General features: G+C 35.8%; 1 protein-coding gene across 15 annotated transcripts in view; it reads right to left on the bottom strand.

Moving 5' to 3' along the window:
- DOCK9 (dedicator of cytokinesis 9) overlaps positions 1 to 27,251 on the bottom strand; it is a 112,713-nt gene that overhangs the window by 53,190 nt on the left and 32,272 nt on the right. For all 15 annotated transcript variants that reach the window (XM_014873373.2, XM_088159848.1, XM_014873371.2 and 12 more), the window contains exons 2-9: positions 21,826 to 21,942; positions 14,292 to 14,381; positions 12,487 to 12,569; positions 11,329 to 11,398; positions 7,267 to 7,362; positions 6,520 to 6,654; positions 2,819 to 2,993; positions 1,472 to 1,539 (exon numbers count right to left, since the gene is read on the bottom strand). In XM_014873373.2, coding sequence (XP_014728859.1) covers positions 1,472 to 1,539; positions 2,819 to 2,993; positions 6,520 to 6,654; positions 7,267 to 7,362; positions 11,329 to 11,398; positions 12,487 to 12,569; positions 14,292 to 14,381; positions 21,826 to 21,942 — 834 coding nt within the window. The remainder of the gene's footprint in view (positions 1 to 1,471; positions 1,540 to 2,818; positions 2,994 to 6,519; positions 6,655 to 7,266; positions 7,363 to 11,328; positions 11,399 to 12,486; positions 12,570 to 14,291; positions 14,382 to 21,825; positions 21,943 to 27,251) is intronic.

The raw sequence follows: 27,251 nt of genomic DNA on the forward strand, positions 1-27,251 counted from the left end.
TGAAAGAAACAGAAATGTCACTGGGTTATAACAACGGAATAAATAATAATAATAATAATAATAAATGTCAGTACTTAGAGAGCTAAGCAAGAATAATATTTTAAAAAATAATGACCTTTAAGAGCTGCATGCTTCTGATTCAAAAGTTATGGAAACAGGAAGTGGCAACTGTAGTACTAAAACTACATGCAGGTGCTGCAGCCCTGAAGTAAAAGCCCCTCTGGAAGGAATATGAACCATAAGCACTATAATAACTGACTTTTAGAAAGAAAAATCTTCCACACAATAAGAGCATCTAATTTCATATTTTTTTCTGAAATAAATTTTCGTAGTCTCATGCAAGTATGCTGTTTGTTGCTTACAGCCCTTCCAAGGAAGCCTTGATTATATGCACCACAATCCCAATTAATTTCCAAGTACAGCCATAGCTGGAGCTAGATTATCACATAACAGCTTTTTGTGTACATGTGCTAAATTGATTACAAAGCAGTAACAGAAAGAATTAAGTCAGCCAAGCAATTTGAGTGCTAAAAGCTTGTTAATGTATTCTGACTGGATCCTTTGATATGTCAGCTACTGCAGCAGATAGAATTTGGTTTGCTTATTCTCAGTTCATAAGCTGCACTAGCTTCAGGAGGAGTCACTAGGCCTGACAGATCCTCAGAAAAGAAAGGGAGAGCATTCCAGAGAATGGTCAAGCAGAGAAGTTTCAGTACTCCAGGCTGTACCACACAGAACAAAGAGTAAGGAAGTCATAGGAAGGAGTTTGGATTCTGCAGCTACAAGAATTAAGGTCACCAGTTTCAGTTCTTGGGTGATTTAGCAATAATTTCTCCCTTTCAAAACTCACAAAACCAACTGCAACACACGACTTACTGATTTAACTGAAATAAAGTCTGCAAATGGGCTGAGGAAGAGTTACTGTGATTTTCTATTTGGTCCCGTTTTATTTCATACTTGTTTGTATCACACTTCTCTAAGAAAAATTTGAAAAGCAAAAACCATGGCAACACAGGAAGCATCCATGGACCTGCCAGTTCATTATAAACACAAACAAAATACATTCACTTCATCACTGCTATTAAGCTGCTCTGAATTTTTAAGTCTAAAAATAAAACTTGACTTCAGTATAACTAGATTTCTACAGGAACACTTTAACACTTACCTGAACGCAATAACTCAATACAAAATACAATTAATTAATAAAATAATACATAATAAGACATACTGTACTTAAACAGCATATTAAGATTTAGATAGGAAACTTCAAGACAGTGTCTTGTTTCCTTCTAAAAGCAGAAAATAAAGAAGCTCAATAACCACACCTATTCACAAAAGAGCTTCTAGGCTTTCCAGGCACCACAAACTGACTGGAAGCTACAAGCCAATGCCTTACCTCTACTGAAAGTTCATGTGACTAACTTATGTTTAGTACTTTATATCCCAAGTTGACATTTACAATATATATTACCTTGGCAATTTCAGGATAGTAGTTATCAAAACTACTTGATGAGCTTTCCAGTTTGCTTTGTTCATCATCTGAAATTATAAAACCTCATTTTAAAATAAATATCAAAATTCCAAAGTGCTCACAAAACTCCATAGCAGAAGAATTTAATCTTTTTTAATTTCCTGCCTCCTCAAAAATGACAACTGTTAACACAAATAGGCTGTGGACAACTGTATCATTTTGATATAGTGATTTCTTCAAAGATATAACTTACAAAAATCATTAAAGTAGCAGTTATTTCTAATCTTACCAGAACACATCTTTAATTTTAATATCTGCATGGGGCAAGCAGATACTCAGTGCACAAACTTTACATTACTCTTTCCACAATGCATTGTAACTTGATTTCAAAACAAGTTCCTTCTGTTCATTAGGTTCCCAGCTTGACTCACCAACAGTTACTGGATTTACAAAGCAGCCATTCAGTCAGCTATAAACATCTTGCAGTGCTAAGGTCAACTAAGGACCACAGACTAAAATGTCTTTCCCAGAGCTAGATGTTCCTCCTTTTAAGATTCGCTTTTGTTGCAAACATCACAATAAATTCTGACAGTCTTTGAAGACTGTAATATTTCATTTTAAGCTCTAATGATCCCTTTTGGTACTTTGTACTCTCTATAAAATAACAACCTTCTGTAATCTCCTCAAGGTTGGTCAGGATATGCACACAGTTGGTTTCACACCAGTTTCCCTCCCCATTCACTCTCAAGAACAAAAGTGAATGAGAGGACACCTTGACTACCCTTTTGTCACTGAAATACTGGTGACATATGCTGCATTCCTTACAGATACCTGTCTCACCTACTCTTAAAGGGCTCCAACAAAAAGGCTTCTACACCCAAGTAATACATTTCAATACTTGCAGGAAATATTTGTGGTCAAGGGAATTATATTTAAATTTAAGCCCCACACTGCAACCACAATTTCTACCTACAGTGACCACAGAACAGATTATTTCATTTTCAGCAGCATTTTACACATTTCAAAACAAGTTCTTCCTAAGTTTCTTTTATTCCTTAAACTGCCTCAGCCCTGATTTTATATTGTGGGTTCTACTTTTCTAGACTTAATCAATCTCATAATTATCTTCTGGACTTGACTCAACTGGAATCAATAGAGAACAGTACTCTTTTAATGCCCAAAAGATCAAAACGCTGATCAGTTGAAGTGGACAGTAAAAAGGCCTATAATTTTTATGACCAAAGAAAACAAAACAAAAAATTTTAGCCACATTAAAGCCTTTTTTTCCAAAATGCATGTAAGAAGACATGGTCACATAACATTAGCCTTGCTAGAAACCCTGCTTACCTTCGTGGGACTCGCCATTTCTTTTTTCTTGCATTGCAGCCTCAAAGTTAAGCTGAAGGATTTTGTTCAGAGTGTTTATCCACTCTTCCATTTCAAGTTCACTGTCTGCAGCTAAAAGGAAACTACTCTTGTCTTGCATCTTGAGCTCAAATGCGAAACGTCTGACTTTATTGTTCTATAAGAAAATAAAAGACCTGTGTAGCACTTCACATACTGTCTAGCCACCATCAAAGGAAGTTATACATATTTCAGATACTCTATACCAAAATATAGTTTGATATTTTAAAAAAATGTATCATAATGACACTTCTTGCTCTCTGTCTTTTGACCTTTTGAAGTTATTTGTAGCACTGCAACAAGCGCACACAGGAAAGAACAGCCGGTCTTCCAGTGCCCAGTCATCATTCTGCTTGCAGTTATTTTATAGAAACCAAAGAAATCCAATTTCCAAATATCAATTCTTAATGTACTCAGATCACCTAAAAATGAAGCTAACTAAGGTCTACTGAAAAAATAAGGAAACAAAGAGCACAAAATGCTATTATATTTAAGTGACAACAGTTTGCAGACTGGGATTTTATACTGGAGGTAAAATTATAACCAACATTTACCCCAAATGACCTGATATTGCTAGTATATAGATATATATAAAGTAGGGAATCAGTTCCTCCTTTTTTCCTCAACCATTTCTATCATCCTTCTCTGCACAATTTAAACCAGGGTTTCAAATGCTACTTAGCCTGACTCATGTTTCTGGGAATGAATTCAGAAGCCTTAAATGAAAATTCTATATGATCATCAATTTAGTTTTACAAATTGATAATGCATTAGATAAATAATAATAAACAGTAAGACAGACTTAATGGTTGGGGGATTTTTTGTTTAAATTAAATTAAATGCCAAACTACATATTAGTTTCATTATATCTCATATTCTTCAATTAACAGACTAACTATTTGTTGACAGAACAGTCAGCTTTCTACCAAAGTTGAGTTTCTGTCAAGCATATCAACAAAAGTGTGGACTTCAGACCTAAGGCAATCTCACCAGTTGAAATCAGTGCTGAAATAAATTAAATATCCTGAGAAAAGTAACCTCTACATTTCACAGTATAAAACCTTGTCACAGGCAGTAAATGTCACAGATCTCAGCTTTCAGAAAACTCTGAATTAGAGCAACTATACCTGTACATATGGCTGGATGTGTGAATACATACACTGCATATATTATGCACTCAACATCTCTAATCAGAAAAGTCTCTATATAATTTAGCATTAAAACAAAAACCCCAACAAAACAAAATCAAATCCAAAAACATCAAACAGAACTCCAGGAATTCCAGTCTCTTTACTTAAGTTTGGGGGAAAAAAGAAATACACCCAAACGAAAAATCCCAACCAAACAAAACCCCTCTATTGCACAAATTCAGCATTCCTCTTGATACAAGGTCTGATGAAGAAGAATATTCTGGTCTAACTTCACATCTATTTGTGAAGTCAGTAAGTAAGCAAATGCACTGAATGAACACAAACCAGAAAAGTATTACAGCAATGCAGTATGAACTTACCTCCTCTCACTGAAAATACTGACTCAGAAACAAGTAGTCTCATTCTGAGGAAAAAAGCTTGTAAGCATAACTACCTAAGAAAAACCATTTCTATGAATTCCACGTCAGACTACTCCAAAGTAATATGGCTGGGGTCCTTACAGATATTTTCCTTTCTTTTCCCCTTCTGTTAAATGGAAGTGCAATTTCTGCTGTGTAGACACTATTTTTGCCTATATGAGTTTTTAAATGCTAATTCAACAGCAATAGTAAGTAACAGTAAAACAATAAGGTCAGCCAGAAAGGATGCAGGACATAATACAAGATAATAAAACTACACGTCTGGAATAGGGATGCTATGTATAATATTTGATAGTTTAAATTAGCTTTTACTTGCCCCCCATCAAAAATTCAAGTGAAGAAAACAGTTTTTTCCAAACCCCTTTATTCTAGCCACTGAATGACTACTTGGCTTCTTGGAAGTGAGCATTAACTGTTTTGATTTTGCACTTGATGCTAATTCATATCTAGTCTCAAATGTTTACATGCAGTTTTGAAGACCAGGTAACAAGATGAACACTGAGGGTACTGTACAAAACAGTACAGCATTAGAGGCACAGCCAAATATGAATTTTAAAGCATCCAAAGTACAGTTTTACTTAAGATGACTGTATCAGCCCTACTTGCAGAAGAACAAAAGAAACAGTAATACATTGTTTGTTTTAAAAAGCAAGCTTCTGGCAGAGTCTGAGGAAACTTGAGGTTAATTGGATTGAACTGACGGAACAGAAAGTATGGAACAGGACGAAAGTATGTATGAGGAAAAGAGATTTTCAGGTTTCAAATCCCAAAATGATAGAACGGTTAGAGGTTAGACAGGGCCTCTGGTCGTCATTTCATCCAACACTCCCTCCTCAAGCACAGCCAATTAGAGCCATTTAGCACAGGATTGTGTCCAGGGAGCTTTTGAGTATCTCCAAGGATGGAGACTCCACAACCTCTCTGGGCAGCCTGTGCCAGTGCTTGGTCACCCTCACAGTGCAGAAGTGTTCCCTGATGTTCAGAGGTGACTCTTGTGTTTCAGATTGTGCCTGTTGCCTCCAGCCCTGTCACTGGGCATCACTGAGGAGAGCCTGGCTCTGTCCTCTTTGCACCCTCCATCAGTATTTGTATATATTGATAAGACTACAGCCGTGTTTAGGAACCACATTTATGTCTGTTGGGTTGCTTCAAAAACACAAATTAAATTCATTTCAGTGGAGTTGGCCAGAATTCTATCTCTGAGGCAAAATAATTCCTGCAAAATTATAAATAGAACATGCAATATGATAAAATGTATTACAGTTATAAGATTTTCATAGGAGTTACCTATTAAATGTGCATCCAAAAAACAATATTACAATATTTGGAGGGGGGGAAAAATCCTCTGTAAAGCTGTTTTATCTCTTTGAGTAAATCTTCTAACAACTTTATGCTACAAAAATAGTATTTAAGCAATACATTTTTATTAAACATCATCTATTTCTGTACAAGTTAAAAAACCCCCTAAGATCCATGGGGTTTTTCCAGGTATGCTGTGCCTAACAGAACAGTTACATGCTGTACTATAAATACATAGCAGAATCACAAAAAAAAGAAAAAGAATCTTTTCTTTGGCACTTGCTACTGACAAACATTTTACCAAAGCCCTTAACTTTTCAAAATAAAGAAAAGCACAGAAAAGTAACATCATAAAGGTCAAATGAAAGCATCTGGAAGGGTGTTTGAATTCAATACAATTCCTGCAACAAAAATCCCACACAAGAAGCTATGAAAAACATTTTACAGCTCATGCAAGCACAAAATCTAACTGAAATAAACTTCCATTTTATGCTGCCATTACTTTGCCAAGTTTGGGGTTCTTTGTGCATTTGCCTTAGAATTTGGTTTGCTAAATACTTGACACCAGCTAGTAATTTATGTTCTTTTCAGAAATTCAGTCTCCTGCCCTTTGAAATCTTGTTCACTGCTTTGGAAAGATGCAGCTTGTCTATTTGTTCCTCTGCATAATAGGTACTTATCTACAATCAACAACACTAATCTAGATCTTAAATGAAATTTCACTTGCTAATAAATTCATAATGAATTGGCAAACAGGCAGAATCATTATAATTACCTGAACCACTCCCATGCATGAATCTAGAAATATTGATCCTTTAGGTTCTTTTGATATTTTTTCATCTTTGTAGAAATTGAGATTATAGGATCCATCACCAAGCTGGATTAAGTGGAAAAATCTTCTTTTAAATGACTAGTGAAAAGAAAGGAGGGAAGAAGAACAGTGACAACACTAGTATTAATTAGCTTCATCTTATATACCCATAAGTGCTATTTACATAGCAGGTAATGAAAAAAAGCTTTTATTTATAGATAACGTAATCAGTATCTGCAGAAAAGAAAACAGAAACCATTAATTAAAAAAAAATAACTTATGATATTTGCAGCAGGATTGTACTACATCATTTGACAGTATTTTTGACCTATTGAAAGGTATTTAAAACTGACTCTATAATATAAGAGGCAAATTAAAAAATTATAGTTTTATATAAAATACAATAATACAAACAAATACACCCCACCCCCTCATATTACACAGCCCCTTTTCCACTAAAACCACACCAGGCTACAGTTAGGAAAATTTAACTCCTCCCACATACTAGATTTTTCATGGCTTTTTTTTCTGATTTACATAAAACAAAAGCAAGGTTTCAGATATATGAAGTACATACAAGCTTCCCTCTTTCTTTTCATGCAATTTTTTTAATAACTAAACCAGATACCACAAATTGACCTCTCCAAGGCACAGGGATATTTAATATCAGTGTTCAGCTTTTTGTCATATGTAAGATATTCTTAAACTTACTCTCATTGTCACACTGATTGCACTGTTCATGTTGCCTTTGTACAGCCATCCTTGTTTTGTTATTCCACCCTTCTGAGACCCAAGAGATGCTGCATCCTGGAAATGAAGAAAGGAATATGGGGAAAGGAAGAAATAAAAAGAAAAGGTAAACTTTTGCATCACAGTCCCTGTAGCATTTACCAATAATTTCACAAGTCATTTGAGAAGTTGGAATAACTACGTTCATAACATAATGATAATAATGTACCATGAGTCCTTGCTGAAATTCAATAGCTTTTCCATTATTTTATTTAAAGACCTGGGATGAGATTGACATCATCTAACTTTTAATATGTAATCTGGCCACTTCTACAGGCTTTACCTACAGAGAACAGGATGATCCAGCCTATAGATAGCTAAATGTTAGTCAAGACAAATCCCAATGAAACAGGGAATAAGCAAGCAGTCAAACCTTAAAGCATTTACTTATATTTACCTTGTAACCTTTTCCACAGAGTGTAAGAATTTTTACCAATTTCTATTGCCAAAAAGAACAATGCAAACACATGCTTATCCAAAACTTCAATCAAGATTTCTCAAATCATTTTGCTTTACAGTACTTTTTGCTTTGCAGTACTTCAAAGATACTGCCTTCTTAAGAATTTATAGAGAATTAATTCTTGTATTGGATCTGCCCTTTTACAGATCAGAATCAAAGCTTTGCAGAAGGAACAAGACTGAACTTGGCAGCCAGGCAAGTTCACAAACAGCAGATCCAATTCAAGCATCACACATCACACCCACTGCCTGTACACCACATCCATCTGCCAGTGGAGGGAACTGAACGGCTGCATCAAAAACGTTAGAATGTTAACAACTACCAAAAAGCAGCACTCTGCTGTCAAAGCAGATCAAAAAACTGATTTATAACTGCCACTGAATAAATATTAAGTCACCAGTTCCATGTAATCTTTTAGAGTACTACGAAGCTGACATTACTATGCTTTACAGTTGATGTAGCTCATTTGGAAACAAAACTATTAATGAATTAGACAGGTAGGAGGATTTTTATCCATCTAGAGGAGAATTACTACTGGTAATTTTTTATTGAAACATTAGCTGAGCATCCAGGTGAAAACAAAATCACAAAACATCCTTGAATACCTCAAGTACATTTTCTCATTCCTTTTCTCGGCTGTTAAGAAAACATGCAACAAAATCTGATTAATTAAGGAGGAAAGGGTCACTAGTTCAACAACTGATCATTAAATCAAATCTTAGAATAACATAAATTTGTTTCTGGAATTGAATCAAGGAACATTCTGTACAAAGTTACTAGGTAATTTATTTACAGCTTATTTAGTCTGTCTAGCTTGCATACTAATAAGCATATGCATATGTGAACTTCAAAAAACTGTGAACAGAAGGCAAAAGATGCATCAATTTAAAATTTATAGTCAGTTTGGTACTCCTGAAGTTAGGCCCAGTAAGGATGACATGGTCATCAACTATTAGAGCATCTGATATAACAGCCCAAAGGCATAGACTAGAAATACTCAGTAAATTTTCATGTGTCCTGAAGGGTCTCACTGTCCAAGCAACCCAGCCATCTTTTTTTCATATTTTCAAGTCATTAGTCTCCACTGTTGTTTTATTGCCTAGATAATTATTTTTCTTGTACAGGAATAAAGACACAAACACAACTTAAAACATTGGGTTTCCAAATATGACTCTATATGACTCTTCCCCTCCCCTGGCATGAGTTATCCCCAAGGAAAGGGTAGGTTTAAATCACCTTTACAAGTGTAAGGAGATGAGTAGATGATGAGTTATTACCAAAACTTGGCACAAAAAAACCAATGCTTTTCTGTAATTGCACAAACCATGCATAGGATCACCTCAGATGACTAAAATTCATTAATTTTCTGTGTTAACAAAAATTAAGATTTAGGTCTATTAAGACTCCAGTTCCCAGTCTCTGAGGGGCACAATTTCCCAACTCTGTTGAGCTTCATGCTGTTTTCTAGCAATAAAACTGAGCGTCATTTGGGCCTCTCTAGTTACACCATTTTTTTTCTGTCAGGCAGAATTCCTGCTTAGAGAGCCAAAAAGCTACTGAACATTTCCAGCTGACCATCTGTTAATACAAAGGACCCCAGGATCCAGTTGTTAACACACAACTCTCACACTGAAAACATACTTCCTGTTTCCAACTGGTAAGGTAATTTCCTCACTTTTATCATTACTGCTGCACACTGTGCTGCACTTTTCAAAGTGATCGTTCCCACAAACTCAGCTCCAAAGTTTATTTCAACAGCAACAGTTTCAACAAAAACAAGCCCCTATCTTGATCCCATACCGGATTGAAAAATTCCATTTGCAAACATCGACCCGATGGCCTGATAGCCCGAATTGGTTTTGGATAGGTAACTTTCTCCTTTTTAATGATGCATGATTAAACTAATCTGTATCTGGTTTTCCTCCAATTTTTAATAATTTGTAGCTTTTTGTTTTCTATCATTCTCTTAATAAATCAGCTTTCTTCAAACACAAACAAAAGCAAAACAAAAAGACCAAACAACTTTCAATCTTAGGTTTGCATCTGTGCTTTTTGGCATAGAAAGATATTAATGTCTGAAAGAAACACCTCTTCTATTAAGTCTTCCCTTGATGAAAGAATCTACAGTCCCCCCACTCTATTGTCCCACTAACTTCCCTTTTCCTCCTAGCATGTCTTTTTCTTGTGTTTATTGTTCAAGTTCCTCAAAAGGCAGCAGACCTCTCCTCCAGTGATTGTACTTCTGGAAGAGAAACCCTGCTCCTGCCTGTTCTTACAGGACACAGGCAGTCCTCCCCACTTAGAATTCCTGGCAAAACACATACTACCTGCTAAAGCCAAATTATAGTTTTTCAGTGTTTAACTAACTCTACCCATAATGTATCTCCTGGTAAGAATTACAGTCAATCATATATCCATTTAATTTTTTAGTGTTTAACTCATTATTTTCTAAAACACTTCTGTTGTCAGAAATATTATCACAGTAAATAATGCCAAGTCTTCTAAATGTCAGTATCATAGCAATCATAATTATTCCCATACTACAAATAGGAAGTTTTGGATACGGATGCATAAAATTATTTGTCCAAATATCACAGTGCAGATTAATAGCAGTGCTGGATAAATGTCAGCCTGGGACTCTCTGACTGCAAATCTATCTACTCAGATGAATTCCCCAAACAATTTCTTAATATTTAATCATTTCATATGTAGCAGTTCTGAGTACCAGGAATTTAGAAGTAAAGTAATTGTCAAGAGGTAAAAACCACAAAAAAGAAAAATTATTTTATTTTAATTCTTGCTTGAAATATAAGAGTTCAAGTACCCGTTAGAAGAGGTAACAGTGGCATTTAAAAACGTGTTTTGAAACAGGGTGTGGTAAAAAAAAATACATCACAAAAATAACAGAGGCAGCTGCTGAAAAAAAAGTCTTTGGCATTTGAAATATACTTGAAAATTGCTTGAGGCTATAAATCTCTCCTTCCCCTAAGTCAATGACACAAGAGAAAATACCTTGGAGTTGTAGTCAAATTTTTAAGCCTTTGTTTCCATGATAGCTCTCCAAGTCTTATCCTATACCCAAATTTCTGATAAATTGATTTTAGCTCACACTATACTGTCATGCATACTGAAGTGTGTGTGCTGTTGTTGTGCTGGAACAGATTTGCCTATGATTTTTCTCAATTCCACGATTAAACTGCAGGAAACACTTCTCTCTGGAAACCTGTCTACATAGACCCAGTATAAACCAGATTTTATGACAGCTGAAGGATTATGTCACCAAGTACTAAAACTTCAATTTTATTATCTGTCAAAACTTTTTCTAACTCACCTGACAGATCTCCAGAGAACAAGATTATTTGAAAGGAGACAGAAAAAAAACCTAATTTGTTTCCCAGTAAGGTGGTTCAAGCTAATCTCTGTTTTCATGTACTGACATCAACAGTTAACCAAACTCACAACCTCTACACACCCAACATTCTTGAATGAAAACAAGAGAAAGTAAGGAATCGCTATTATCTCACCTCATCTTTATCTGCTTCTTCATCCACTTCATATAAATGAACAGGAAGCTTGTCTGGCTTTGTCCCTTTACTACAAAAGAAAAAGCATCTCAAGTCTAGAAATTTTGTGATCAGTTACATATTTTATTGATGCAAAAATTAAGATTTTCTTTTCCTATTGAAGAGGAAAACGTTCAAGGAAAACTAAGTAAAAGCATGCATTTTTCATTAATTCTATTTCTTAGAAATCTATTTTCCTCATTTGCAGATCTGGCTGCCATGTCCCTTTTGCTCTGCTTCTCACTGTGTGAATGTGTAACTGAAGAGAACAAATGCCTTCACATTCATTGCACTCCTAATACCTTATGAGTAAGAATTCACACCTGCAACTCCTGCATCCTTGCAGGACAATGCACTTTTTAAAATTCCTATTGTGGTTTCTGTCCAGGGCAAGAGAAAACCAGGTACTGACTTGAACAAGACCTGTGAGTAGATCAGAACTTTCTCCAGGGCAAGGTAACTATTTCTTAGCTGACAGATGCAGGAGAGCAGTTAGGGAAGATGTAGATCTTCCAGAGTTGGGGTATTCAGAGTATTCAGCTACTCCCAGACATTCTGTATTAAGGTTCTAATCTCTATACTCTTCCTAGAAAATTTTGAAAAATTGGGAAAACATTTCTCTAGCAGATGGTTTAGAAAGTTTGTAACAGATGTCAGTTAGGTTTTTACTTTGAATCATCCTGTGAAAATCTGCTCTAACCATCTCAGTTACATTCTATTCCCCCAGCTCCTAAAGGGAGTTCCAAAAGCTGCCTTTGAAGCAATGAAAACAGGATATTACCATCTTAGGTTCATCTAAACATTAGCCTGTTTTAGTTATCATATTTAAATTCACATTGTCAACGATACAATGTCTTGTTTTGACTTGCCTGTTAACAAGGCAATGTTATTACAGAACCTTCCCAGAAAATGGTTTAACATGATATTATACATTCAAGTTTATCAATTCCATCCAACAAGTCTTTATCATCTCTACTGACCATTAAAAATGGATATAGCATATTTCAGTTTACATATTACGCATATTTATATACTTCTCTAATAAGTCTATATTAAATGCTAAGTTCCCTCACAATTTCAATTTATCATACCACTAAATAAACTACATAACATACTTACTTTGGAAGCTGTCGAAACTCTCCTGAGTAATCTTCATATCTATAGTTAACAATATGCCAGTCTGAATTGTAGGTTTTGATGCACTATTTAAATGAAAACCAAGTATCAATATTAGTTGGAAGAGGATTAAAAGCATTCAATGGACACGGCACAAGAAATCCCCTTAAGATATGTCTGTTTATGAACTGTTATGGTTACATATCAATCTCTGAAAATTCTGTACACATCCTTTCTTTTGCAATAGTCTAATGCAATATAGCTATTTGGAACAAGCTGTATGTTTCAATGGAATGTTATCATCTGCTAGACATGTATTTAATAAAACCAGAATATAGTGAATGCACTCAGCATCTGGACTAACCATCTTCAGTCGTCCACAAAGTTAAACCAGCATTTTGTCACAGCTGAAAACATGGCCAAGCCTTTAGAAAACTCAGCTGAAGCTGAAAACGTGACTGAGCCCTTAGACAACTCAGCACAAAAACAGACACCTTATTAAAATAGAGTACTCAATTGTGCACATACTGATACAAAAGCCAAAAATATCTTTTCCTTGAATTTATACTTCCAGTGCAATTAAATTAATACTTAAATTTAAACTGTATGCTTGTAGTGGTTGGAAAGCAATTATGTCATTAAGTTCTGATCTAGATCACAGGAAATACCATTTTACTCCACCCATATTGTTACAACATAAAAGTACTGATTTATCTTGGCTTTGAACAAAGTAACATAAAACTGACAAAATCTGTTGACAGAAACCATTCAATGCAAAATTTTATGTTACACAAGAAACCTACATATACACAGACACAGCATCCAATAAATCGTAAATATTTTCTTTATATTTCAAAACACGAGTTTAATACTTGCCAAGCAATTGTCTCAGCAGAAACTCATTAAACTTCATGAATTACCTCTAACATTCCTCCCTCCTCTTGTCTATCCTCTTCAAATTTATTTCAGAAATGTTTAGGTTAGGTATTAAGGGTATGTAGCAGTGTGGGTAAATCACTTTGATGTAGATTCAGCTATCTGAAGCTCCTTCAGTTTTATTGGCATTACAACAGACATTTACTTGTTTCAGATGTTAAAATATCAGCTTAAAGCATATCAGTAGAAAACCAGCAGATAATACAAAAAAAAAGGAAAAACAATTGAGTCTTTAATTCCTTAAAGGCTTCAACAAGACAATAAATGAAGACCAATCTCACAAAACCCAATGAATGCCAACATAAGCAAACGATTCTGAGAAACTTTAGGGTTGAGGATATTTCTTCAACATGGAGCTTACAAGTCTAATAGTCATAATGAATTTTGGCCTCCACAAGTGTTACAGTTCTGGATACCTCTGTTCCAGCAATCAGTACAAGATTATTATGAACGAAGTAAGAATGGCTGGTGTGAGACTTTATCAGAAAAAAAACAAGTCACAATGATTCATTCCAGATTTACTAGTGGATCCAACATTATGTATTGAAATCACCCACGTTCATGTGGAAAAGCCAAAAGAATAATGAAGGTGGGGGAGAACCATCTGCAAAAGCCAATGACGCAAACAAAATAATTAAAAGCTATCCTGTAAAACTTCTTTTCCAGCCACCAGTGGAAAAAATACTGGGTTTTAATACTGGGTGTTCCTGGAAATGTTGCCTTGAAATAATTGACAAGTAAGTGGCAATAAATACTTAATTCTTTCCCCAGGGCTTATTTTTCTGTTTGTTTTAAATGGTAATGAAGGAGAAGAAAAACAAGTCAGGTATAATATTGTTATTACACACAGTCACATGCAACTTTAGTATTACCTCAGTTACAAACAGGCTCTGAGCTTCTTTCTCTGCATTTTCAGGAACTGTTGATCGAATGTATCGACTCTGCCGCTGCAGTAATGCTGTCTGATAAACAACACCAGCAATTAATGAAACTTGCAGTTAAAGGAAGATGACACATTATGGCCACACTCATTTACACCATTATAATGAAGAAAAGCTCAGCAGAAAACTTCCTGTGAATATGATGTTTCAGAATAGCCAATTAGGGAGAATTTCTTTTCATTCAAGCAACATGCTCCTTCTTTCACAATAAGGGCAAGATTGGAATCAGTGAGAAATAGATGCCATAGGACAGGATTTTTTCCACTATATTGTCAACATGGGGAAAAAAATGCTAGAAAAAATAATTCCACCATGACAACATAACATAACATTTTGAAGACAGACATTAAGGCAGTGTTATTACTACACATAAAAACTATTATTCAAGGAAGGTAAGAAAACCACACCAAAATAAAAGAGTAATTCAACTGCAGATCTTAACTGACAAAAAAATGAGACTAGCACTGTTTAACTGCAGGTTTAGAGAGCAGGTGTAGATCACTGAAGTATATATATACTTCAGCCTACCAAGTCAGAACTTATTCCTGTCCTCTGCCAGAACTCAGAGAGGCACAGGAAGGCTGCCAGAGAGCAGGAAATCTCTCTGTGACCATGAAATTCTGCTTCTCAGACCTGTGCTAAACTAAGCCTTAGGATACCTTACATTTGTAAAGGAAAAAGATGAAAACCTAACAAAATCTTCTGGACCACAAATGAAAATAACCACACAGCAATAGAACTTGTTTTTGCCCTGTGTGGAAAGGAATCTCATAGCTTAGGCCATCAAGGGTGAACAAGAGAGTTTACACAGCCAGGGCCTGGAAGGGGGTTGTGGTCCCTCACCTGTTAGTTAAAGGACTCCACACATCCAGGAAGGATCAGATAAAAATGTGACAAGGAAAAGCTCCACATGTTATGTTGAAAAACAAAGGACACATAAGCACCTTATCTCTGTTGAGAGTCAGATCCATTGGGTGATTGATTATCTTGGTCATTACCAAAGCCTCACTCCATGAGCTGGGGAGGGTATTTAAGTAAGAATACTCAATTACAGTAAAGATTGAAAGGGGAAAAAAAATAATCCCATAGTCATGGTCAACTCATTCACCTAGTCTAGAGCACTAAAAGTGACAACGCTAACTCCTTGGGTGGGAGAGGTGGGAATTTTTAAAACCAAATACACAAGCCCTAAAATATTTCATGGGACCAATAAACCTTGCAAACTACAGCTAAAAAACAAAAAAAAACAAATTGCAAGAAAATATACATTTAAATGCTAACAGTTTTTAAAAATTAAGTTTTCTTAATTCTAGAAATATCTTCAAATCATATTAAGTATTTGCTTTCACAAGCTATGGAAATAAAAACTTCTATTAAGAGTAGTAAACTACCTTAAGACCAGAATTTCTAGGTAGTATTCTAGTGAAATGGTCTGATGAAACATTATTTATATTTTATATAATATATAAATACTACATGCAGTACTTATATATATCCTACAAGCATACAGTTATACTGTGCTTTCCTAAAAAATATTATTTTAAGAAAAAACAGAGACTAAGGTGGCATCTTACCAGCTCTTTTCATGGGAAACCCATGAACTCATCAATCAAATTTTAACACTGCAGCACAATGTGGTAAAATTCAATTTGCTGAACATACTTTTAAAACTTCTGCTGCTGTTACCCTGCTACACAACTATCAATACAACAGTAAGGGCTTTTTTCTAGTTGTTCACACGTAAAAAGATTTTAATCTTATACTGTATCAATATCGGTGACAAAACAGAACAATCTGACTTGTCAATTTTGTTTATATTAGTAATTGTCTTAATGCATCCGTCTCCTTGTCAGCCCATCCATCAGCTGCAGTAGTGCATCAAAGAACCAAGAAATACAATGAGTGAGGTCTGTGATTTAGAGCAAATTCCTAAAAATAATCACTTAAGCAGCACCACAATATTTTAAAAGCAAGCATGCACATAAATACAAGTTATATTCCAAAGGAAAAATAAGGAAAGGAAGGATTGTCTTCTCAATGAACTCTCTTCACAACTACATTGGATGAACTGCTTTGTAGAAGTGAAACTTTTCAACTCTCTGGGTTTGAGTGATCATTTGATTTATGGCAGCATCAGGAACTAGAGAGTGTTTGTCTCACACTCTCAAAGAAAGTTTTAAAAGCCTTTCAATTACTCTGCTGTCAAAACTAAGGAAGGCCAATCTCACGCACTTACTAAGGCACACAATTAACACTCTTTTACTGACACAACCTTCTGACTGAGTCCCAGGGATTTAGGATATGTTGAGGTCTCAGAATAGGCCACAGCAGCAAGAACATTTCACCAAGCACACCAAGGAGTACTCACTACCCAAAATCTGATGGAATATGGGTAGTGAACCTGTCCACAAGGAGTGCAGACTGCAATGGATGCTCCTTCTTGCCACAAGGTTGTGCTTGCCAGGGAGACTGTTGCCACAGAGGCTCATGTTCCAGATGCAGAGACAGAAATTTTTCTAAAAGACTCAGTGCAAAAGATGGCAAGCTGTATGAGAGATCCTCCCCTTAAAACAACCATGTGTCAGAAGTGACTTAAGCTTTGCATGGGAAGTGCCAGATCCTTCATATGGGAAGTGTCAGAACTTGTATTATAAAGTAATTTTCAAAAGAAATTGATATAGAACAGTCAGCTTAAAGACTTAAGGAAAAACACAAAATAGATTTTAAAGGGAAAAAGTAACAGAGAAATTATTTTGAACAATCTAAAATTAGTTATTTGACCAGTTTAATTTGTGCTCTCTAAAATGAGGACAATACTTTGATATTTTTTTGGTTCTCCTCTACTGAAGACATGCCTTCTCATAGAATGACCTGGATTTAGTTTTACTTCTGTGAAGTTGGCATAATTTCTATTTTCAGAAGTACTTAACTTGCATTAAATAAAAGCTAAGAGCTTTAAATGAAAGTGTGTTAAATCCATATGGCTCAAACCCAAAAATAACAAAGGTGAAATGATGTCTAAGCTAAGCACCAAACTGCCTTCAAAATATAACTTTGCGATAACTCTGCAAAGACAAATTTAATATGGGTAGGAATGCACCCACATTTTATTTGCTACAAGCAAATTTAGCCTGCATTTGCATTATTTGACAGGACAAAGGGGAATGATTCAAACTGAAAGAAAGTAGGTTTAGATGAGATATTAGGAAAAAGTTCTTTACTGTGAGGGTGGTGAGGTACTGGAACAGGTTGCCCAGACGAGCTGTGGGTGCCCCATTCCTGGAGATGTTCAAGGCCAGGCTGGATGGGGCTCTGAGCAAGCTGCTCTAGTGGGAGGTGTTCCTGTCCTTAGCAGGGGGTTAGAACAAGATCTTTAAGGTCACTTCCAACTAAAACCCTCCCATGGTTCTACTATTTCCTTTAAAAATAGAGATACTACTCAAAAGTTAGGTATTTTGAAATAATAATTTAAAAAAAGTATTTAGATAAAGGATGACTTATTTCCAAGTACACACTAGTACTGCTTTGGGTTGAAGTTGCTTTATATAATTTACCCACTGTATGACCAATTTTGCAGTCATTGAGCATACGACTTTAACATGACCACCATCACAAAGGTGGCCTGTTTTAGACTAATGCTATTCAATTATGAAGCCATTTCATTATTGAGCAAATTCCTGAAATTCGGGTGAGAAGTTTACAACAAGACATGAAGAGGCACAAATCTGGATACAAGAGTATGCAATGGATATAGTCATTCACTGTTACACAAAGGAGATGGCTCTTCTCACCAAGAGGCTACAAGAGGGATAGCCTTGAAAAACTGGCAGCATTGGGACTGAGAGTAGCAAGAACATTAAGAGAAATGTCCCAATGGGTGGCAGAAAAGTTGTTCTATCAGCATAATTAACAAACACATTGTATAGGCACCATAGAGAAAAAGAGGACAAAAATGCAGCTAAAAATGAACAGACTACAAAGCATGAAGAAAATTTAGACACCCCACTCACTAAGAATGAAAGCAAACTCAGTGAAGCCAACATCAAAACATGTCTCCATAAATTTGTTGAGAACAAGTTAGGGAGTAACCTGATAAGTGAATTCAGTGCAGAAAACTCAGAGCTTGAGCTTGTGAAAAGCAGCTGAAACAACCTTCAAGTGGTGAATTTAAAAAGACCCAATATATGGAGATGAGGTTGCTGATTAAGAGCTCTTCTGGTAACCACAGAAAAGCAAATCTTGCTTATTTAGATATAATAGCATGAAGGGAAAAAAAAACTCAAAAGAAAAAGAATTACAAGCCTACTTTTTTGTATTTGAAGGTCTACACAAAGCAGAACAGAAATCATGTTCTTCTGAAAAGTAAATGAACTGCTACCAGACATATATAAAAAGAGAGAAAGCATGTTTCATAATCTCAGCTAACCACGTTTGGGACAATGGCAGATGCAGTTAAGTGGAAATCTGGAAAGGTTTCTATAACTGGATAGCTGGCTGAAGAACAATCCTTCAAACTTTATGAAAAACTAGAGCATTTTCCTGCTCCATCCTTGCTAAAACGTTTCTTTGGTATCGAGCTTAGAGTATGTTTAGAGAACAGTCATACCTGAACTGAAAAAGAGTTATTTTCCCCCTTTGTGTTGTTTTTTTTCTCCCTTTCCCTCACTAGACAAATAATTTTCATCAGGAAGAAGAGGAGAGGAAAAGAGGAGAGCTATATATGATGCTTTTTCATTTCTGACATGGACTAAAAATTAAGATTGGTTCTCCTTTAATACTAGCTTCTCACATCTAATAAATTACATTTCATTTATCTAACTGCATTACCTGAAAAAGAAAAAAAGAAAAAAAAATCCAAATCAAGCACAAATATTTCTTTCCAATTTGTCTCTAAATAATTTAAGCTTTAACAAAAATTCAATGCTGGTATCATCAGTGGTGCTTCTTTGAAAACATGCAGCTTCTTTTGTAATCTTCCAAAAATTCCAGAAGTGATATCTAGTACTGCAAGCTAACTATTTTCTGTGCCATTTTAAGTGCTAGATTTAGGGCCATGCTGAACAAAACAGCCTTCTTCTTAATGCCATTATAAATTAACACTGCTGGGCTTCCTTCCCAGGCAAGGGTTTTTTAGATTGTAATCAATTTAATCTAAGTGTGAGGAAGAACTTTGTAAAGATAAAAACTGAATGCTCTAAAAGGAAATAGCTTGAACAGGTTTCTAGACAATGGTAGGCGTTTCCACCTATAAACAGTTCTAAGTGTGTTTACAGGTAGTTCTAAATGCTCTAGCTCACTATTTTAAATTTTTCTTGAGGAGGATGAGGCCAGTATCAAACATTTAAGCAATGGCTCACACACTGACAGCCATAAATTAAGAAAGAGGAATTTTAAAAATACATTCAAAGCTGAACGGCAAACACAGAAAATATGCCTTCATTTTTAAAAAAATTATTCAAATGATACTGGCAACTATATAATAACGACTAGTGATTTCAAATCTGTAAATATGGCTATGGAAAACTGAACAGGGTTAAAAGGTTTAACTTCCAAATAAAAATAATATGCACTTAAGGGTTTTCTGTTCTCTGACTTGGGAATATTTTCTTAATACACTGAATGACAGATTTAAATGCTTTCTTCTGTTGAAAACAAGCTAGACAGATCAAAGTAGTACAGAAGAGTTATGTGTACAACAAAAATATTTGGAGTTAATTTGTGCCAGTAAGTCTTCCAAGGAAATAAAAGTTTGATAATACAGTTTGATAGTATAAACCAGTCTTCATGTAAATCATGTATAAAATGAGACTCTGAAGGAAATCTTCCGATGTAGCAAACACTTTAATGCCTGCCTTGATGAAAATCTAATGACAGAATCCAAACAAAGGATGACAAAAGACATTACAATTTATGACAAAACTCAGTCATTCCTTTTGAAGGATGAGACTGAGAACTAGCTTCACTGATACAGGCCTGAGCATAAGACTTGCAGGAGGTCACTAGAAAAAGCAGTTCAACACCTCAGCCATATCCCCAGACTGCTTGGACAAAATGCCTGAGGATATTGCCAATAGGTTTGTTTCTCCTCCATTGACAATTCAGAGCTGTTCACCAGAATGACCCTGGGAAGTGAACCAGTGAATCAGATAAGAGCACACAGCAGAAGTAACCTGGATTCCTCTTGATCTTTGATTCTGAAGAGACACACTACAGAAGGGGATTTTGGTGGTGTTGCCTGCTCATGTTTTCCAGTCCCAAAGCCAACACCTGGTGTAGGGTATCATCCTGAGTGATTCCGTATTCAAAAACTCAAAAAATATCAGTACAACATTCTTTTCAAGAAGTCTTACTTCCATCCTATAAACTTCCATGTGTAGCTGTGAACACATGAAGCCCAAATTCCTCCCTAAATAACTGTAGCTTCCCAAAACTCAATTTTTTAGCTCAGAGTGTGAAGGCTACAAGTAGAGTTATTGATGTCAGAATTAATGAAAAAGAAGCCCCCAGACTGTATTACAAAGAGAGTCCAGCTGCATTCAGGTAAACACTCTAATAGGCCAGAGAAAATTCATTACAAATTCAACATGTAATTTAAAGGACTTTAGACATCCTTCTGTAGAAATAAACCAACTCATCACCAACTTTCCCCATGGTAAACAAACTTAGCTTCAACTACTTGGCTGAACAAAATTAATTTACAGATTGTTCAGATGTCTGCATACTTTTCAAATAGACATTTTGATTGCAGGTATGGGCATGTGGACAAGAGCCTTTCCTCACTATTTACTCCAACTCCAGTCTCTAAGATGCCTGGTAGTTATCCTAACTAGATCTACAAGAAGATTTTTTTTAAATGTGTACTTAAATAAACTATTTATTTAGATAGACACGGTCATTTAAAAAAATATGAGAAGATTATCACAAAGCTTGGTTAAGTCTGGCTTAATCGAGTCAGAAACTCTGTTATGTAAGGGATATTTTGCTAGTTTTGGCTGGGATGATGCAGCTAAGAGTAGCAGACTGCATTTGAACAGGTTCATGTCCTTCACTATTAAGAACGGGGAGAAAAAAAAATCAATTTAAGTATTAAAGAAAGCAGATGCTTTTTTCAAACAGACATCACATAATTTCCTACATCGGAAAGGGAGGGGGAATATCTACAAGTGACTGATCATCTACTTCAAAAGGCAGTAAAACTGTTGAGTTGCAGAAGTAGATCTTATAATCTGAACAGAGGAGGAAATTGTGCTATTTCTTCTGTACCCAAAAGAATAAATGAAGCAGGGTAATGGGACTCATGACAAAGACTTTGTGGGGATTTTTAGAGCTAAAGAGAGTTAAGAAACAATGAAATAGTTGCTTATCACCTCATGGCTACTACTGCTAAAAACAGGTGATAAAAAGTAAAACCAGCCCCAAACAAACAAAAAAAACCCACAACAAAAAGCAGGGTGGATTAAATTACCTGGAAGTCATCATAAGGGAACAGTAGCATCTCACGTAGAGGATCATTCAAAATCTGTGTTTTCCTCTGAACGATGACATTTTCATAGTCTATTGGTTCTATAAGCTTTGGTTTTGCCTACAGAAAAAAAGAAAAAATCAAAATAAATTCAGGTATATTGAGGGAAAATTGCAAATGTTGATTTATTTTAGATGTTACTCTTTAGAAGATTGGCAGGATTAGATTGCATTTACATCAAAAACACACAATATTCAAAATGCAGACTTTGTCATATTACACCATATGGAGAAGTGCAAGTGACAATTAGAGACAAGCATGTTGATTGCCTCAGAACTATTTCACAAAATCCAGCAAGCCACAACTTATTAGCATAATCACATATGTATTCTAACTGCAAAAAAAATTATAAAAAAATTACTAGTCTCTTATGTTGATGGTTGCCTTTGATTGATACAGCCCAGAAAGCTCTGATCTGGGTTTAACAGGAATGAAAACAACCTTAGCTCAAAGACTGAGCTGTGTTTTAATTCAGCAGTAACCTGCAGCAGGGGCAGGCTAATTGACATTCCGCCTTCTTTATATTTTTTTCAAAATTCCCATAGGCCTTCTACTTCCCTCTTAATTGCACAAGCAGCTTTCCTCAGTAACTGCATTGATTCCACATTAAAAACCCTTTCCACAGATGAGGCATTAGAGCTGCCCCTGCACAATCAGACAGAGAAAAACCTTCACCCTGCCAAGCATTCTGTTAAGTGGTCAGATGGCAAAGCAGGTTTAGACAGAGCTCTGAACAAGGCAGCTCTGCCTTGCAGTGTGGAAATTAATGCAAAAATGGGGTTACAATCCAGCTTGAACTTTCTGCAACTAAAATTCAACTTACAGTACCAGACATAAAATTACATTTTTTTGACAAGCAGCAATCAGAAGAGACTTTATAAATTATACTTTCTCAAGATCAGGAGTACTAATTTAGAGGTAAGACATATTAAAGATAATTGTAACAGCAAGACCACCTTCTGTCATCATTATATCAAATGACAAGACAAGCTTTATATATTGTTTTGTATAACTCACGACAATAACTTTTCAAATTCTAATTGTCCTACACAGGACAAATATCTCTATCAGTAATTGCTGTTAATCACTAGTATATTAATAATATTCCTGAGAAACCCTATAGGTGTTTTCTTCATCCAAAAGTGAATCAAATAAATTTGCATTTCAAGGAATTAGGAAAGTTTTGGTCAGAGAAAGTTACCAAAGTTTTCAGGCTTAGTTCACAGGCTACTCAAAAGCTATTTGAGATTTCCCTCATATGTACCACACAGTAGTTTTACTGGCAAGAAAAATGAGGGACCGTAACAAAGCATAACAGTTGAAGAGGCAAAAAAACGTAAAGTCTGGAAAAATCTACCAAAAATTATGAATAAAATGTAGCTTTGTTAAGAAAAATAGCTACCATTTACAATCCCACAGGAAGGATTTACTAGAAGTTCATTAGCTATATAACAACATACTCAGCACAGACCAATACTTCTAAGAGCCATGATTATTATGTTGAGTTTGACATCTTTCCCCTCAGATGAGATGGAGAAGGGCTGTTCAGTTCACTCCATACTGTACTCTGACACATTTTGAGAGCTTGTCACCTGAACCCCAGCTACTGCCTCATCTTCTCCTGTCATTCATGAACATGAGTTATCACAAAGCCAAGAACTAATGTCAGTGTCCATCAGAAAAGGCTCAAGTTAATGTTCATGCATCCATCTGTAGGTTGGAATGGTTGGACAATTTAGCTCAGAAAACCATAAGGCAAACATAACCTAAGAAAAGGTTAATTAATTAAATTAAATTAAATTAATTAATAATTAAAAGGAAATTTCTCTAATGTACTAATCACACAAAATATTTTGGTTGCAAGTTTGCATTTGAGTGTTCAGACTGCTGCAGTGAATCCCAAGCTAATGAAATAATGTGCTCCACACTTCCTTAACACCTTGTCCACCCAACTATTTGAAACATTTCCTACATACTGACACTGCAGAATTACCCCTTCACAAAATTTCAGGTTGAGCAGCCCCACTCTAACGGATTGTCATAACCAGTTCTGATTCCAAACAAATTACAGTAACTTCACCTCTTCCAACTCCTCACTAAGGCAATAACTGTCCATTGCAAATTTTCTTCCTTAAGCAGAGATGGAGATAACAGAATACAAAGAGCATCTCAAACTTTACTGGTCTGTAAGTGAAGCACAAGGTAACACATCAGCCAGGAAACAAAACACCCTTTGCTCACTTTTCTCTCACTTTCAGTGGAAGAGATCTCTCTCTCCCTATCCAGGCAAGCAAGACGCCCACGTGCCAACCACTGAGCTTGAGCTCTGATGCAATACACTCTTTCTTAAAGTAAAGCAAGGTTTAGAGATTACTAGAGTAATGTGGCCCAGTTACTCCATTTGGTCAAGTTTGCCTTTCCTATGTGACCACTCCATCTCAAGATTTTGTCATGAGAAATTATACACAACACGCTGCAATGACAGGTTGGTTTGAGAGTGGTGCAGGATGACTGACCTTTAGGAGAAACAAAAATAAATACTGCAAATTAAACTGTGCCTTTAAAAAAAATGACCAGCAGAGAAGGATCCCTTGATTTGAGTATACCATTAGTCTCTGCAGCTAGCTTAAAAGGTTTGGCTTCATAATTGGCTTAAACTAATTAAAAGCAAGGCTGACACTAGAAGGACCCTTTCCCTCTCTTGTGGCACATTTCTGAGCCTTCTCACACTAAAACCAACAACTGAGCCAGAGCTTTTGTGACAGATTAGGAGGTGATCTGGATTGAGAGAGTTCCTTCCAGTCAGACTGTGTCTGAAATGACGATCAGATGCTGTGTGACCACTTGTGGCAACCTGGGGAGCTTTTCAAAGGAAAGAATAAACATGTGCAGGGTCAATACTGTCAGAAAGCTCATATACCAGCTCATATACCATATCTGAACTAGCAAGTGGATAGATCATAGCCCCAATTCCACAGCCTGGGAGCAAGGGAAAGCTCTCATCTCAGATGGGTAATGGATTTTTACATGATGCTGCACATGATCAGCACTCTCATCCATTTCTTCCAGGAGCTGAAGAGCTATGTTCGTCCTCCTGTTAATTCTTTGGAGAAGGTGACAGGTGAAGACTGGAAGAGAGCTTGTTCTGGCTTCTCTCATTTTACCAGCAAAGCCAGAGGAAAAGAATTACTTTTAAAGCCAATGTAACTAAAAATATTTCATGGGCATACAAAAACACACAAACACACACACCCTTGTCTAGCATAGCTAATTCAAAACTCAAAGATGCATATATTGCAGCTTTAAAAATCATCCAATTAATTGCCTCTCTCTGTCCTGCAGTCACAAAAATGGTTCACCACAACTATAAAATTTATTAAAAGGAATCTTAAAAGCATATAAGCTTTGCTTTTTTTTTTTTTGCATGCTGCAAACACAAAATTTAAAAAATAAAAGGAGAATCCTCCCTCATGGGAAGCTTTTAAAGAATCTAAAGCTCACTGTAGCTGAGTTCTTTGAATATACAGCTCTCTTATTTAATCAGTAAGGTACTTGATTTCCAGAAATATCATTTATGTAAAAATCAATTAAGAATTTGCTTCCTTAGGTTTCTCCTAAATGTTACTCATTTTTTTCTTAGTCATGTGTCAGATTAAAAAGGAAGAGGATGTTTTATCAGTTTGGACCAGATATGAAAAAAGAAAACAATAAACAACACACTGATACTGGCATTTAGCCAGACATAAAACAGCACAAGGAAGCAGATTCTCTCTCAGGCTCTTCTACACACACATAAAAAAAAAAATCTGGTCTACTATTTCATGTAATATAAAAGAAAATATGATGGGTAGTTACACGATTGTTAAATACAATTTATGGACCAGCAGACACAGATAAAACTCAGCCCAGTTAAAACTGCAACATCAAGTTTATAGGCACTAAAAGTCAGTCTTTCCCATATGGCTTAAGTTTTCCCATTAATCTGTAGCCAACAACATTTTTATTTCTGTAATCTAGGAAAATGCTAAGAGCATAGGGGTTCATGGCTGGTCTCGAGCCAGCCAATGCTATATTAGTTGAAAGATAAAAGAACAAATTTTCTGCTGTACTACGTTGGGTTTTGTCTGAGTATTATAAGCATGGAAACTTAACAGAAATAAGAAATATTTCAAAACAGGAGTCATGGCACCCACACAGCAAGCATTTTAATCTGTCTGAATACAGTTTGGACAAGCAGTGTCAAAATCTATCAGATAAAATAAATTTTAAGCTAAGAGTTCCATGATTGCCTACATTATATATTACAGAAAAGAAACAACCCACAGTACATGCTTTTCTTGCATGCTTAATTAGAGACAATTGTTATTGTCCAGTTCTCAGAAAACAAAAGATGGTAAGGCTAAGCACACTTAATATTGCTAGCCTCCTGCTACAAAACATTATTTACCTTATAAAAACATGTTTGGCATATACACCTGCAAATGAACAAGTTCTCATGAGGAGTAAAATGGAGCTATATGCACTAGCAGGAAGCAGCATATAAACAGATGAATAGATGTTATGTATTTCTCAGCAGTGGCCTGAGGAAAGCCACTGTGGACATACAATCAGATTATTTAACACTAAACATGGGTAACAGCTCTATGTATCTTCTGTCCCGCAGTAAACATAAAATAAATTGCCCATGTTGAGGTTTTAAAAATTAATTCAAGAAATTATTTGTATCCTAGAGTTTACTCTTAACTATTACATTTTATACTGCCAGCAAGTTTCCAAGCAGAAAGATGACTTCCAAAAGATCCAACTTCCCAGAAGCATCATCTGTTTTGATAAGCAGTTACTACTTGTGACTATCAAAACGCAGCTGGACAGCAGGCACACTCATCCAGTAACTTCTACAACAGCTAGCACAACAGCAGCCTGTCCCTAGCAGGGTTTTGAGGCACCACCTGGAAAATCTAAATGCTTTTTCCATGGGCTCTTTAACCTCCAGAGCAAAGTTACGACACAAAGTAATTCAAATCACAGAGACGCCAGAGAGCACACAGGCTGACATACTGGCAATGAAAGCAGCAGATGACTCTTCCTGTGAACCCACCCACCTGATCAGGAAAAGTTAATTCAGGCACAGCACTCCAGCAAATAACATTGTTTCAATAACATATGGGATGCTTCCAGTTACAAATACCCAGTTCCCTCAACAACCCAACAGACTCTCAGTGAACTACATTTTAAAAAATTAAATGAATATGACGAAAAACCTGTGCTTCCTGACAGCTGATTCTCATCTTTATGAAGAATACTTAAATGGAGTGCTAGGAAAATCACATCCTATTTGCACAAAAGGAATACTTCTATGCTTGAAAGAA

This window comes from Sturnus vulgaris, chromosome 2, assembly GCF_052056855.1.
Source record: "Sturnus vulgaris isolate bStuVul1 chromosome 2, bStuVul1.hap1, whole genome shotgun sequence".
Classification (NCBI taxonomy): Eukaryota; Metazoa; Chordata; class Aves; order Passeriformes; family Sturnidae; genus Sturnus; species Sturnus vulgaris.